The following is a 15,469-nucleotide window of genomic DNA, read 5'->3' on the forward strand; positions in this document are numbered from 1 at the left end:
CCGGTTTATTAGCAGATGTTGTTTAGTTGTTTTCAAAACAACAGTCTGAATTATCCATTATTCCAAGTAAAAAAAAAGGTTTGAAAGTTTGTTTTGTTTAATGACACCACTAGAGGTAGTACTATACCAAATAACTTCCGGCTGGGTCAAAGTTCGAGGTGCACCCAACTTTTGATAAAGAAGTGAACACCACAAGTCCTGTGATTGGTTATAAATGTGAGTGTGTTGGTTGTAAAAAATAATAGTTTCATCTGGGTAAAATAAATGTGCAATTTTATTTCATCTAGTACCAATGTGTCAAGTAGCCTTGTGCTTGAAACATGTATGGGGTACCTGTAAAAAAAAGTACTAAAATTTTGTGCGAAACTAGGCGCTACCCGTTATCTCAGAAACGAGCAGCTTGACCCCCTTTTTTTCTGATTCACTTTAAGTGTAAGGGGTGGTAGTATTTATATCCGTGGCGTTTATGTTGGTTGATACGTTGCAGGTAGGAGTTTTAGCCGCATATGTTACTATTGTCGTCTATGGGATTTGATTTGGTAGTATACACCCTAGAGCACACTGATTTATTAATCATCAGCTATTGGATGTCAAACATTTGGTAATTTTGACATATAGTCTTGGAGAGGATTAGTAGCAAGGGATCATCCCACACAGGACAGCACAAACCAGTTGTGGTGCACAGGCTACAACAAGAAGTAGAAACAGTGCCTAGGCCTACAAAGCTCTGTATTATTTAACTAGTCATCTTCCTGTATCAAATAACTTGTTAAGATTGATGAAAATAAACAAAACTATGTGCCAGGGATCACACTTGCTGCAAATATCCAAGGCAGAGTCCTACTCTCATTGAAGTGGACCTATACATTTTAAATGTTCATTATGCTATTTAACAGTTTTGTACTACTTGTATTTACCTGCCTCTTAACAATGCCTGAAGTAACCATTGAACACTCTCCGAAGTGGTCAGACTAACCCCACAGCTAAAGCTGATGGGAAATGGCAGGTGTGTGGCACAGATGACCACAACAGACAAACTTCCATCAAGATTGAATAGACAAGTACCAGGATGTGGAAGCAAAGGAAGTTGAAAGATAGGAGAAGCCAGATCATCAAAAAATAAAATAGAATTCTTAGGAGAGAAAAGAAAGGGGTTAGTAGGATAAAAAAAATAAAAAAATAAAAACATTATTTGTACTTGCCAGTATGGCCATCATTTCCCTGGTAGTTAATATTGACAGTTGGCTGTTCCAGTAGATACTTCACCAATTCCAGACTTCTCCCATTCGTGCAGGCACTGCAGAAGTGAAATGCAGTTAAAGTCGCAATCTCATATATTGTTCAATTATTTAATCATTTAGACAGATCACCCACATTGACTTTCTTACAATCGTATGCCATTCTTCAAAATATTTTAGCCAGTCATTAATTTACATCACATAAAATGTATTATGCTCCATTTTAACACTATGAAGTGGACCAGTATTCCATTGTTTTGTGTAACATAATTTAAAAAAACATGACAACAGATGTGTATCTTGTATGAAGACCGTGATAGCAATAACACACAAGTTTATTTAAACTGTTGGTGAGTTTGTATTTTGCATTTATTTAGTGAATGGTTTTGCAATATGCTAAGGTGGTATTGTAACTTTAAAACTAACCAGTTAAAGAGAAAAATATTATACTTGGTACAACAAAGTGAATATTTCAATAATAATAATATTAAAAAAAAGGATTAAATACTCAATAAATAAGCAAATATTTGTTTAATGAATTTTCCTCAAGAGTAAATGTAAACAGCAATAAAAGAACAAGTTTGTGGTAAAAACATTTCACAAACCTGTGTAGTGGAGTTTCACTGAAAATGTTTTCTTTTGACAAACTGTCTGGCCCACATGCTGTGATTAACTGCTTGGCAACTTCAAATTTGGCATGGTAACAAGCTCTAGTATAAAATAAACAGAAATATTACAAGTATTATCAGTAAAACATGTATTTGCGATCTATCACATAAACATCTGAATGTCAAAATTTAGCAAAACACACAATAGATTGATGATATCATAATAATTTAAAATAGCATCTAAAATGCAAGTGGCTGAAACATTTAGTATTCTAAAATATTAACATCTGATATGGCCTTACTAACCATTAGAATAGCCAGGATTTTATATTGAGGTGAGGTGGCACCACACTTTCTACGAGTCATGTTATTGGGGGGTGGGGGGGTGGGGGGTGGGGGTGGGCAAAAAAATATAAAATGGTGGGGTAAAAAAAAAAAGAGGCCCCCATGCTCCCTTCTCACTAACTTTGCTAATATTCCCTAATTTACACTAACTTAAAGGTAGGGTCAACTCAAACAAGAGCCTTATGTGTTGGAAAGATGCATACCCGGACCACCAAGACATACTGACACTTTAGCAAATGAAAAACGCGTAATTTTAGAGTAAATAAAAAAACATGATTATTCCTGCTAACTGGGGGCAGCCATTTTGTTTCGTTTTGTGACGTCCGTTGGGATAGCTTGGGAGCTCTTGACCATCTCCTGTATGTACAGTGTAAACAAAAGCAGTAATTTTCGACAAGGCCCTTCTCTTTGATCAACCTGACTTGTAAAATAGCATAAATGACGTAATAATATAATAAACTATTTAACTAAATATATTTCAAGTTGCATTAACGGAACAAAATGGGGTTATAGTATTTTTCTCTGTTAAATAATCCAAAGGAAAAATGTACACTATTAGGCCTATTGATATGCTACGCTGGAGCAAAAACGACAACCCACGATACCCAAGTGATAATAATTTTCTTTTCTTTGGGACTATGTAATTGGTCAGTTCTGTGGTTTTAGATGGAATAGTCTACTTAATCAATAGTTTTACAGAACTATTTACAGTAATAAACCATGTCCATTACAATTTTAGGGGCGACAGGTAATATTCCACAATACCGGTATGTATTTTTGTGTCTAGACAGCATCAATTAATTGGCTTGTCTGGTTACCAATCAAATACACACCTGCCAATCAGGAATCACAGGTAGAAGCAACTAATAGCATAGACCAATTAACTAAGAAAACACTCCGTGTATCATTTCAGTACGTAGGTTAATGCCTGGGCAAAACATTGTTAATTGTTTCGACTTGTTGTGTAGCAACTTTGACAATGGTATTTTATTTTGTATTGAAAATATATATATATATATATATATATATATATATATATATATATATATATATATATATATTAGTGCTGGATATACTTATTGCTGGCTTACTGGGATGTGTTTTATTACAGAACATTGCAATGTATGATTATTTATCATCCCGCAAAAACCAGGTAGATTGTGTTTCTCTAGTTCTAAGGAGCATTCCTGACGTTACGCATTAAGTTTTACGTAACCACCAGCTTGCCAGAGGGCGTACTCACTGAGATGGTACAAAATGGCTGCGCCCATTATATATAATAGCCGTCACATTTAACCATTTTATTAATTAACTATAAGATTATACGTGTTGATATTAAGCAATAATGTGCATTATATATTGTTGAATATGCATACCAGGCCAAATGCCTTAATTGTCCTCTCCTTTAAACTTACAGGTGAAGGGGTGTGTCCTCATAAATGTTGGTGACGTGTGGGTCAGCCCTGTGGTCTAACAGATAATGTAGAACCAACAGATGACCTGACTTGCAGCAGAAGTGGATGGGGTGGTGTTCCTCATCGTCTTGTATGTTAACTTAAATTCAAAAAATAAATTAACATAATATATACATCAGAATACGTTTTAAAATCAATGAAAGAATGACAATCTTTCCATATGTTTTAACACTGACAACAATTCAATTTAGTAGGGAGGTTTACAGATTCAAACAGGATCGATGTAAAGATAGGATTATTTTCCTACAAAATAGATGCAAAAATATATAACTAATTATTATAAAATATATGTAAAGACAGTATTATTTTATTACAGGATAAATGTAAAGATAATATTATTTTATTACTAAATAGACTTATTTTATTAGAGGATAGATATAAAGATCATAATATTATTTTATTACAAAAGAGATGTAAAGATAGTACTATTTATTAAAAAATAGATGAGAATATGTTAATACATTATTTCAGGACAGATGTAAAAATAGTATTATTTTATTACAGGATAGATGTAAAGAAAGTATTATTTTATTACAGGATAGATGTAAAGAAAGTATTATTTTATTACAGGACAGATGTAAAGAAATAATTATTTTATTACAGGCTAAATGTAAAAATAATATTATTTTATTACAAAATAGACTTATTTTATTAGAAGATAGCTGTAAAGACCATAATATTATTTTACTACAAGATAGACACATTATTACAGGATAGATGTAAAGACAGTATCATTTAATTACAGGATAGATATAAAGATCATATCATTTATTACAGGATAGATGTAAAGATAGTATTATTTTATTACAGGATAGATGTAAATATAGTATCATTTAATTACAGGATATATATAAAGATAGTATCATTTATTGCAGGATAGATGTAAATAGAGTATTATTTTATTACAGGACAGATGTAAAGATAGTATTATTTAATTACAGGATGGATATAAAGATAGTATAATTTATTAGAGGATAGATGTAAAGAAAGTATTATTTTATTACAGGATAGATGTAAAGATAGTATATTATTTTATTATAGGATAGATGTAAAGATTGTATTCTTTAATTACCATCAGCTTTCTGCTGTGATGTTCCCTCCACCAGCAGCTGTGTGATCTTAAGATAACCCTTGGCAGATGCAAGATGTATTGGCCGGTCTCCCACCCCTCCACTCACGCTGATGTCAGCTCCATGGGATATCAACAGCTCAACCATCTGACAGTATTAAATACTTCATAATATAAGTACAGAAAGAAATAAAATATCCTAGACTCAATAGAAGGTTACAGTAATATGTTAGCTGTTAAGATATCTGAACCAGTCAGTGAGTACAGGGTGAGGGGAGGAGGGGAGGAATTTATTTGGTGAGATGTTAGGTTAATGTATGATAAAAACAGTTAAAGACATAACTTCGGCAGAATTAAATGTCTTTCTTACCAAAAACTGATTGGGTGAAAAAAAAAAAAAAAAAAATTGTGATTTGTGATTTTTAAAAAACATAAATAAAAAAATTAAATTAAAACATTTTAAAAATAAATTTAATATATAGAACAGTAACATATTTAAAGCTAACAATCTACACTTGAGAAAAATGGAAAATACAAGAAGACAGTTGTAAATGTGATGGAGAGTTTAACTGCATGTGAGTACTATTTGTGTAATCTTTTGCATCATTTTTTTTTTCTTTCTTTCTTTCTTTCCTTCACATTCTTTTGTATATAATACATTTCCTTCCTCTGGTTATCCTTGAATGTATACATGTAGTTTATATTTACAGCTATGTAATATAGTTTGCCAAGTATATTGTATGAATATAGAAGAGGGCCTCATAAGTTGTCAAACTTGTGACCAATTCTTTTGTTCTTTGTAAAATAAAATATGTTTGCAAGACAATTTAACCACAACAGAGTTACCTTTTCATGACCGAAGTAGCATGCAATGTGTAGTGGACTAAACCGGACAGCATCTTCCAACTCAACAGCAGCTCCGTGGTCCAATATTATTTTACCAATCTAAAATAGGGTCAAAATAATAAATTAATCATTATCATTATTTTTTAATGAGGATTACTTTTTCAGTTAAAACAATAAACATTGAATAAAATATGTTTAAAGTGTTATCTTCTTACATTCTATTACACAATTATAAGCAAAAAATATGTTTAAAGTCTTATCTTCTTACAATCTATTACACAGTTATAAGCACTACAATTCACAAAAACAGTGTTATTAAAAACATTTATAAAATTTATGATAAAATTATCTAAAGATTTATAAAATATTTAGATCATCTCTTCTAAGTTACAATAGAGTGGAAAATACTCTCTAAAACAGACCAGAGCGTGTCTCCATAAACCCTTACTTCTCAGAGGTATGTAAATTTTTAAAATGATAGAAAATGTATTTTGTGGCATTACAAATCAGGATGACCAGAAACACTTCGGATGGACGGAAATAGATATGGTAAACAATAAAATGTAAGTAATGTCTTATTTAAATGACAAAAAATGGCAACAATTGTAAAAAATATACCTCAGTGTTTAAAAAGTAAGGTCTGTCACATTAATATAAGAGTATTAAGACCTGTGTTACCTCGTAATAGCCACACATAGCGGCGATGTGGAGCGGAGTCACATCACTGTTTCCTATCTTACCTCGTAATAGCCACACATAGCGGCGATGTGGAGCGGAGTCACATCACTGTTTCCTATCTTACCTCGTAATAGCCACACATAGCGGCGATGTGGAGCGGAGTCACATCACTGTTTCCTATCTTACCTCGTAATAGCCACACATAGCGGCGATGTGGAGCGGAGTCACATCACGGTTTCCTATCTTACCTCGTAATAGCCACACATAGCGGCGATGTGGAGCGGAGTCACATCACTGTTTCCTATCTTACCTCGTAATAGCCACACATAGCGGCGATGTGGAGCGGAGTCACATCACTGTTTCCTATCTTACCTCGTAATAGCCACACATAGCGGCGATGTGGAGCGGAGTCACATCACTGTTTCCTATCTTACCTCGTAATAGCCACACATAGCGGCGATGTGGAGCGGAGTCACATCACTGTTTCCTATCTTACCTCGTAATAGCCACACATAGCGGCGATGTGGAGCGGAGTCACATCACTGTTTCCTATCTTACCTCGTAATAGCCACACATAGCGGCGATGTGGAGCGGAGTCACATCACTGTTTCCTATCTTACCTCGTAATAGCCACACATAGCGGCGATGTGGAGCGGAGTCACATCACTGTTTCCTATCTTACCTCGTAATAGCCACACATAGCGGCGATGTGGAGCGGAGTCACATCACTGTTTCCTATCTTACCTCGTAATAGCCACACATAGCGGCGATGTGGAGCGGAGTCACATCACTGTTTCCTATCTTACCTCGTAATAGCCACACATAGCGGCGATGTGGAGCGGAGTCACATCACTGTTTCCTATCTTACCTCGTAATAGCCACACATAGCGGCGATGTGGAGCGGAGTCACATCACTGTTTCCTATCTTACCTCGTAATAGCCACACATAGCGGCGATGTGGAGCGGAGTCACATCACTGTTTCCTATCTTACCTCGTAATAGCCACACATAGCGGCGATGTGGAGCGGAGTCACATCACTGTTTCCTATCTTACCTCGTAATAGCCACACATAGCGGCGATGTGGAGCGGAGTCACATCACTGTTTCCTATCTTACCTCGTAATAGCCACACATAGCGGCGATGTGGAGCGGAGTCACATCACTGTTTCCTATCTTACCTCGTAATAGCCACACATAGCGGCGATGTGGAGCGGAGTCACATCACTGTTTCCTATCTTACCTCGTAATAGCCACACATAGCGGTGATGTGGAGCGGAGTCACATCACTGTTTCCTATCTGATTTATGTCGGCATGACCTTCTACCAAAGCTTCCACAATTTCAACATCTCCCTGCATGGCAAACATAATTACCAGGTTAAATGTGGGGTTTTAAAATTCATCTCTATTAATCCAATTACATCCATAATCTACCTTTACAACAGTTTGATTACAAAAATCTATTGGACTCTACAGGTCATATTAATATTTTAAATAATGACAAAAACTCCAAATAAAGTCAACATCAGAATAATCATGTTTAATTCATGTTTAATAATCCATTATTTTGTTGCATTTTTTGGCGAAATTTTACTGCATTTTTCAATATTTGCAAAATCATTAACAATATTATTTGTTCAGTTTAAACCATGCTAATCTTGTCTAATACCAATATTGTAATATATATATAACTTCTTCTTTTTTTAAAAGAAGAAAAAACCCCACCCCTTTCTGATGGGCCACAAGGCACGGAACAAAAATAGGGTTTTTTTTCCTCAAATTTGAAATCCTATGACCTGTATTTGGCAGTCATGAATTCCAGTTTTATTTGCTCTACATAGCTAACTAAAGGAGTCTGCGTTTCCTCCATGTTAATTTAATAACATTAAACAATTTCACCATATTGATGTCAGATTGCCCTTCGCCAATACCACAATGCTTTTCACTGGGTTCTCATCATATTGAGTGAGGCACATAGTTAGAAAAACTAAATAAATACCTTGTATGTGGCTAAATGAAGAGGCGAGAACTGGTTCTTTGATAAAAGAGATGTCTTTGCTCCATTGTCTACCAATAGTTTTACCAAGGCAGGTCCAGCTAGAAATATTAATTAACACATTAAACATATGGTATGTTTTCATTGTACGATTCTGGATAACAGGCAAATAAAAAAAGATAATGCATTATATTAATTTACAAGAGAGAAACCTCCCACAGCCCATTTGAAGTGCTCTTTTTAATGACTATTTGGGTTTTTTAATTCATCATCCACAATATATAACACCATTTTTCCTGAACACTCTCAAATGATGCCAGGCGAGCAATCACAGTTTCAAATGAAGTTCATTAACTTTTCATTGCAATGCAATCAATTTGCAGTTCTCCTAGAACTTCCCAGGAAAGTGTGATGGGGAGCTGGAGCGATCACTTGCATTTCTTGGTGAAGACTGCAACATAATCCACCATTACTATGATTACTGAAAAACTATTTCTCATAGATTCTGATGATCACATGACATGGAAACGAAAAAGCATTTCCCATAAAATTTGATATATAACAGAAGCAGTGTACAATACTGGTTGTATTAAAGACATTGTTAAAAATACAAACCTCCTGATATACAGCAGATGTGAAGCAGTGTTAAACCTGTGTCCGTCTTGTCATGGATGTTACTGTCAGATAGCAGGTCCTGGACTCGAGTTAGGTCTCCATGGCTAAAACAAACAAAGACAGGAAAGGAATGTTTATAAAAGAAAGAAGGAAATGTTTTATTTAGCGACACACTCAACACATTTTATTTACGGTTATATGGCATTGGACATATGGTTAAGGACCACACAGATATTGAGGGAGGAAACCAGCTGTCGCCACTTCGTGGGCTAATCTTTTCTTTTCCTGTCTATGGGAAAGTGCATATAAAAGACCCCTTGCTGCTTATCGAAAAGAGTAGCCTATGTGGCGGTAGCGGGTTTCCTCTAAATAAATATGTCAGAATGACCATATGTTTGACGTCCAATAGCCGATGATAAGATAAAAAATCAATGTGCTCTAGAGGCGTCGTTAAATAAAACAAACTTTTTTTACAGTTTCCATACAAAAATGCATGTTAGTTTATTTTGGCATCTTTGCTATAAGCTTTTACACAGAATTAATAATACTGTAAAACAGGTATTATTCGCGGCAGTAAATTTTCATGATATCAAAAATGCAGGCAGTTCGCAGTTTTTAATTTTCACGGTGTCATGGTTTTTAGTAGTTTTTTTGTTTTTTTTAAAATTACTAACACGTACAAAACTATACTTTGGTACATAACATTAAATCGAGACTAGAGTGGTCAACAGAGGTATACGTAATATTATCCCTTTCTGAGCGACTCCGCTAAGTGCTGTAGCCACATGTCCAGCGGCGACCACACTGTGTGTACAATTAATGAAATTAATCCAGGATGTGGTTCAATCAACTCTCCAGAAAGTGTGAAATAAAGACAAACACTTGTACTAGTAATCTTGTTTTAATGTTTAAACAGCGGTTGTTAAAAACATCTCGCCTCTTTTGTTTTTGTCACTTGTCGATGACGTTTTTCCGGAAGTTTACGAAACCATTTGTGTCCCTTATTTTGATTGGCCAATTAAAAATGGCTCATTATACAAATTTCTAAATGTTTATTCACAGCTTAACAATACCAGTAAGAATGTCTGTTCCAAAAATCAACTACATTTATCATTCTTAACAAAAACAGTGTTATGGCAGGTTCAATTTTGCAGTGGCTAAAAAAAGCGTGGACAAACCTGAAACTGTTGGTTTACCTGACCCTTCAACGTGTTTAATGATCAAAGAAGTTCAATCGACACAGGCCGCCAATGATGCCGTTGATAAATTAAACACTTCTACAAATCGTAAACAAAAACACGGTGAATATAGACTGTATGATGCAGAACAGCATGCCAAAATTGCTAAACTGTGGGTTTTTTGTTGTTGTTGTTTTTTTGTTCTAATGGATTTTATTATTTACATAAGTGTAATTTTCGCGGCTAAATTAAAAATGCAAAAAACTGCGAAAATTACACATTCGCGAATAATACCCGTTTTACAGTATATCATAATACATGTATATAACTAATAGTTATATACATGTATTATGTAACAGTTACTATTCCAGGAAAAAAGTTTGTTTTGTTCAACGACACGACTAGACCACATTGATTTATTAATAATTAGTAATTTTGACATAGTCTTAGAGAAGAAACCCTCTACATTTTCCCATTAGTACTGAGGAATCTTTTCCCACAGACAGAATAACACATGCCACAGTCCGAGATATACCAGTCATGGCACACTAGCTAGAACAAGAGTTAGTCCAATGGGTCCACTGACAGGGATCGATCCTAGTCTGACCAGGCATCAGGTGAGTGCTTTACCATTGCGCTACATCCTGCTCCTGACTGGGAGGCAGTTCAAATGTTTTTATGCCTAATGGATTAACATATTTTTTATTACCAGGTGGTGATACCAAATGAAAATGTTCTTTTGGGTCGGTAAAAAATATAAGTACAATTTAATCCATTGTGGAAGTTATATTCACACATGTATACGATTTGTGTGGGTGCAAATTAATTAATTTTATTGTGTAGATACTAAGTCTTAAAAATAAAATTGTTTCCTAGCCTAAACCCTTTGAAATGATATCTCGCATAAGTTTTTACCATGCTCATATACCACAGAGGTTTCGAGCAAAATGATATGTGAACATTCTTTACCTGCATGCAAGCTGTATATCTGACCAATCAGAATCCTTGGGACGTAAGTCCTCAATAGCCTTTGATCGAAAGAGAGCATAGCTTTCACTAATCTTCTTTTTCAATTCATCTGAGGATTAAAATATAATTCAAAACATATTTTAGTTCTTAAAACATGTAAAACATCAACAAAAGTTTCATGAATTGAATATTACACTTTATGACACAAATGGCACAGATATGTATTTTTATAACTATCTAGCATGTTATTGACTCACATTATTCAACAAAAAAACTGTGCTTTGCTGTGCTAAAAACAAAAGCACTGCAATTCTTATAACAGTCAATTAAATTAACAATAATTACAATAAAGTTAATATAGATCATGAAGAATTGTATATGTTGATACATACCAGAACACGAAATTGTTGGACGAGACTTGTAATTGCCCATAACTGCTGAAACAGTTAGTTATTCAATATGAGCACTTGTTCTTAACATTGTAAAGTTGCAGCAACTCTGTACTTCACATCACAACTACCGGGTACTGATACCTACAGTAGTTGAAATAGTGCTTTTATGTGACCTGAAAAAAAAAAAAAAGAGAGTAATAACAGTAACTAATTATTAAACAGAACTGGTGACACAATTATGCAGCTTGCATAGAGTCTTATAACAAATATTTCACACACCACTAAAAGTATATAGACACACTACAGGAAGAAACCTGTCAGCATCTACGTATTTAACCAGAACATTATTGAAAGGGGTACTGCCTGGGTTTTTCCTGTAGTATGTATTAGTGGTTATTATGTGAAATATTTGTTGTAAGTGAACTCAAAAATTATCATTGTAAATGTATTTAGTGTCTATACACAGGATTTTAAAATATTAAACAGTAGTTACTATTTAATTTTGAATTGACTAGAAATATTTCTAATTGAGATTTTGAAAATAAAATGATCCCTGTTGTTGTCATTCCCAGTCTGCAGCTTGTCGCGGTAAGACGTGTTTGTGCACACTGCACGTGCTTTCGTGGCTCGACTTGGGGATCCTTCACTTTTGTTGTTTTTGTCAGCGAAGTGAAGTTTTCTACTGAGATGTATGCGGCCATTGGAACTGATTGAACGCTTCTCGTTTTGACAGTCTGCACCACCAGGTTGGATTCTTTTTTAGTGAGATTCCTTGCCTCCACGTCATTTCTCCATCTGACTATGTTGACTTGGGTTTTTTCGTGACTCGTATGACAGCCATTCTGCAGAACGCCACGGTTGTTCGCGTTTAGTTTCTACATTTCCGAGCCTGTCCTAGCAGCACTGGAAGATTGACCGCCCCACTCTAAGAAGAAATAGGACGCGGTGTCGGCCCCTACTACTCTTTTCTAGACTTCACTTTGTTTTATTGTGATACCATCTCGTATCCTCCATGATGGCTTGTAACTTTTTTTCTTTTCTTTTTTTTAAATTCTATTAACTTTTTTACTAATTGCTATTTTCAAAATTCTGCCCATTTTCAACTCTACCCCAAGCCAAGCCACCGATCTTATCTAATTTCTTTTTGACTACCCGATCTAATCTAGCGACCAAATTTAATGAGTAGAATTTTCTTTATTAATTATATTAGAGATGCGCATCAAAATTTTAAAGGCCCACTATTTAATTTTTGGATGTAAATTTCAAAATTGTCCGCTAATGTTTTAGAGACAGGCCCCGGGACGGACATGCTTGAAACTCTAGTGCTATACGAGCATGTAAAAATTATTTGCACTCGCACCCTGTTGTTGTATTTACAGTATTAGATGATGATGATAACTAGTTTAACGTGCCCATATACCACTAGGGTTTCGAACACGCCCATCCCGAGTCCGACCTCTGATAAGATCGGTGGCCTGACTCGGGATGGAGGGGGTGAGGGGTTGAAAATGGGCAGAATTTTGAAAATAGCAATTAGTAAAAAAGTTAATAGAATAAATAAAAAAAATTAAAAGGTTACAAGCCAAAAATAAAACAGAATTGACTGCTCGGCCGAATATTTATATAATTTGGAGCATTTTAGAAGGACAATCCAAAATTAAATAAGAGAAAGAAGAGAGGATCGGACTATTTAATAATATTAAAAAAAAAAAAAAATAATAATAATTTCGACATAAACTTTTGAACGCAGATCTAAAAGTTTAGTCTGATCGATATGTCCACGTGAGTGGCCTCGTTAAGGCCGTTTGGGTGCACAGCTTAAAGGGACGAGATGGGTTGCATCCCGTCAAGAAAACCCCTAGATTGACAGTCGATAGACGTTGAAGGTGTAGTGCTGTGCTGAAATACAGATCTTGAGAAGCCGGATCCGTCTGAACGGGAGAGAGTATCAGACTAGGGTATAGTCCAGTCGTCATGGGTTGGTATAGTGGTGCAGACAGGCCCGACTCCGGAGGATACGAGATGGTATCACTATAAAGCAAGGTAAAGTCTAGAAAAAGAGTAGTAGGGGCTGACCCCGCTTCCTATTTCTTCTTAGAGTGGGGCGGTCAATCTTCCAGTGCTGCTAGGACAGGCTCGGACATGTAGAGACTAAACGCGAACAACCGTGGTGTTCTGCAGAATGGCCGTCATACGAGTCACGAAAAAAAAACAAGTCGACAGTCAGACGGAGAAATGACGTGGAGGCAAGGAATCTCGCTAAAAAAGAATCCAACCTGGTGGTGCAGGCTGTCGAAACGAGAAGCGTTCCAGCGTTCAATCAGTTCCAATGGCCGCATACCTCCCAGTAGAAAACTTCATTTCGCTGACAAAAACAACAAAATGAAGGACCCCAAGTCGAGCACACGAAAGCACGTGCAGTGTGCACAAACGAAACAAACACGTCTTACCGCGTGGAGCTCCAGACTGGGAATCACAGTATTAGAGCATGAAACTTTGCCTACCATGTGGACAGCAATTATATGTTTTCGATGAGTTATCTCCAATGGCAGAGAGCAATCAGAACAGTCCAAAGATCCATCTAGCTCTTAAACTAACCTTAACCCTAAACCTAAGCCAGAATATACTGACTAAACTAAACTGACTGAGACTAACAGGCTTGGGAGGAAAAATATCTGGGTTGAGTACAGGCTTCAGCCAGATCGAGCAGAAAAACATAGGCTGACTTATCATTTATGCCTTCACACTGAATCACAGAAAACTAAATGGCCACTAAAAACATATATTGGTGGGGAAATACTGGCAAATATTCAACCTTTTTGTAATCTATAATGACAATTATTAGCAAGAAAACACGGCTTTAAATTACCTTTGTCACTTTTTAGTAAAAACTATGGGCGCCGACATATTAATAGCCTGGTACTAGTGCCCCAATAGCATTGTACGAAAAGCGCATTCTTTTATAAAATATTGGTTGATTAATCTGACAGATATCTATCGGAACCTTTCGGAAAACATACAGATTCTTCGGTTTGATTCGATAAATTGACGAGGTGTCCCGAGTGATTTATATAAGTATCCGAAATTAACCGAACAGAATTCCGAGAAAATACGAAAATAGTAAGACGTTCCGAACTGGTTCGCGGGGTACTTGCGAGAAATAACGAGACTGTCAGCCAACATTGGATACGATGTCAACAACATGGAGTCCAATGCATGGTCGGTTAGCGTGGTTAGGCAATGATTATACGTTATGAGAACACTGAGTGAATATCATGACTAGATTGTAGCAGAATAAAACTGTTATCAAAATGTCGTGTAATTGGCACAATGGAGATTACTTTTCGGAGCTAATACGCGGCGATAAACGCTCGCACGCAGCACTGGAAATGCTTGTGGATGATTTGCATGGAGATAAAGAAAGAACAATAACCCAGTTTTTATGTCATTCGGGGTCAGAAGATTTTCTTTGGGGTTTGATCAAACTTCTTGGAAGTGATATACCAAGGTAGGAATAGCACATTACATCATTATCACTATCCCATTGGGAATAAAACCGGTATTATATGCTATTTTTTAGGAGTTTTATTATGCACATGGTTCTCAATAAGGGGCACCTGATCATCATAGCCTGATGTATTGAAGTTTATTTTAATGAATTACTGTGTTGCATATATTATCAATAAGAAATTCCTTTGATACATCTGTGTACTTGATAAAAGTAACCAAATTGTGTATAGTAATGTGATTAAAGTGATTTATTTAGGTGCAGATGTTAAATTATGGACAATGTTTGAAATAAGCATTATGTCTATCTATTAGACTCTATGTCCTGACAAGTGAAAATCTGCTCAGATAAGCAAAATGTACCTGAATGGTTTTCCAGTAAACAAGTAACAATTTATAATTCTGTTACATTTTGAGCAATAAAAAAAATCATCCTGGCTTGAACTTATTTGGACGTGAAAATATTGGTGGACAAGTAGATGTCTAGATGCATTTTCTTGTAGCCTAGTAAAGAAGTCTTTTTATTTCTATCACTGATGGGTGCATTTACAACTA

The 15,469-nt window shown here is 35.6% G+C and overlaps 2 protein-coding genes across 3 annotated transcripts in view; one reads left to right on the top strand and one right to left on the bottom strand.

Moving 5' to 3' along the window:
• Positions 1-14,314, bottom strand: part of LOC121383398 (serine/threonine-protein kinase TNNI3K-like) — a 32,075-nt gene extending 17,761 nt beyond the window's left edge. Inside the window, exons 1-11 of the mRNA XM_041513402.1 lie at positions 14,277-14,314; positions 11,408-11,580; positions 11,016-11,124; positions 8,869-8,972; positions 8,257-8,354; positions 7,500-7,610; positions 5,582-5,680; positions 4,739-4,883; positions 3,607-3,745; positions 1,844-1,948; positions 1,203-1,297 (exon numbers count right to left, since the gene is read on the bottom strand). Coding sequence (XP_041369336.1) covers positions 1,203-1,297; positions 1,844-1,948; positions 3,607-3,745; positions 4,739-4,883; positions 5,582-5,680; positions 7,500-7,610; positions 8,257-8,354; positions 8,869-8,972; positions 11,016-11,124; positions 11,408-11,447 — 1,045 coding nt within the window. The 5' untranslated portion in view covers positions 11,448-11,580; positions 14,277-14,314. The remainder of the gene's footprint in view (positions 1-1,202; positions 1,298-1,843; positions 1,949-3,606; positions 3,746-4,738; positions 4,884-5,581; positions 5,681-7,499; positions 7,611-8,256; positions 8,355-8,868; positions 8,973-11,015; positions 11,125-11,407; positions 11,581-14,276) is intronic.
• Positions 14,315-14,631: 317 nt separating this feature from the next.
• LOC121384598 overlaps positions 14,632-15,469 on the top strand; it is a 55,497-nt gene continuing 54,659 nt past the window's right edge. For both annotated transcript variants that reach the window (XR_005959413.1, XM_041515057.1), the window contains exon 1: positions 14,632-14,915. Coding sequence is in view for 1 of the 2 variants with exons in the window: in XM_041515057.1 (XP_041370991.1) it covers positions 14,719-14,915 (197 nt within the window). In the remaining variant the exon portion in view is untranslated. The remainder of the gene's footprint in view (positions 14,916-15,469) is intronic.

Source organism: Gigantopelta aegis, chromosome 10, assembly GCF_016097555.1.
Source record: "Gigantopelta aegis isolate Gae_Host chromosome 10, Gae_host_genome, whole genome shotgun sequence".
NCBI lineage: Eukaryota > Metazoa > Mollusca > Gastropoda > Neomphalida > Peltospiridae > Gigantopelta > Gigantopelta aegis.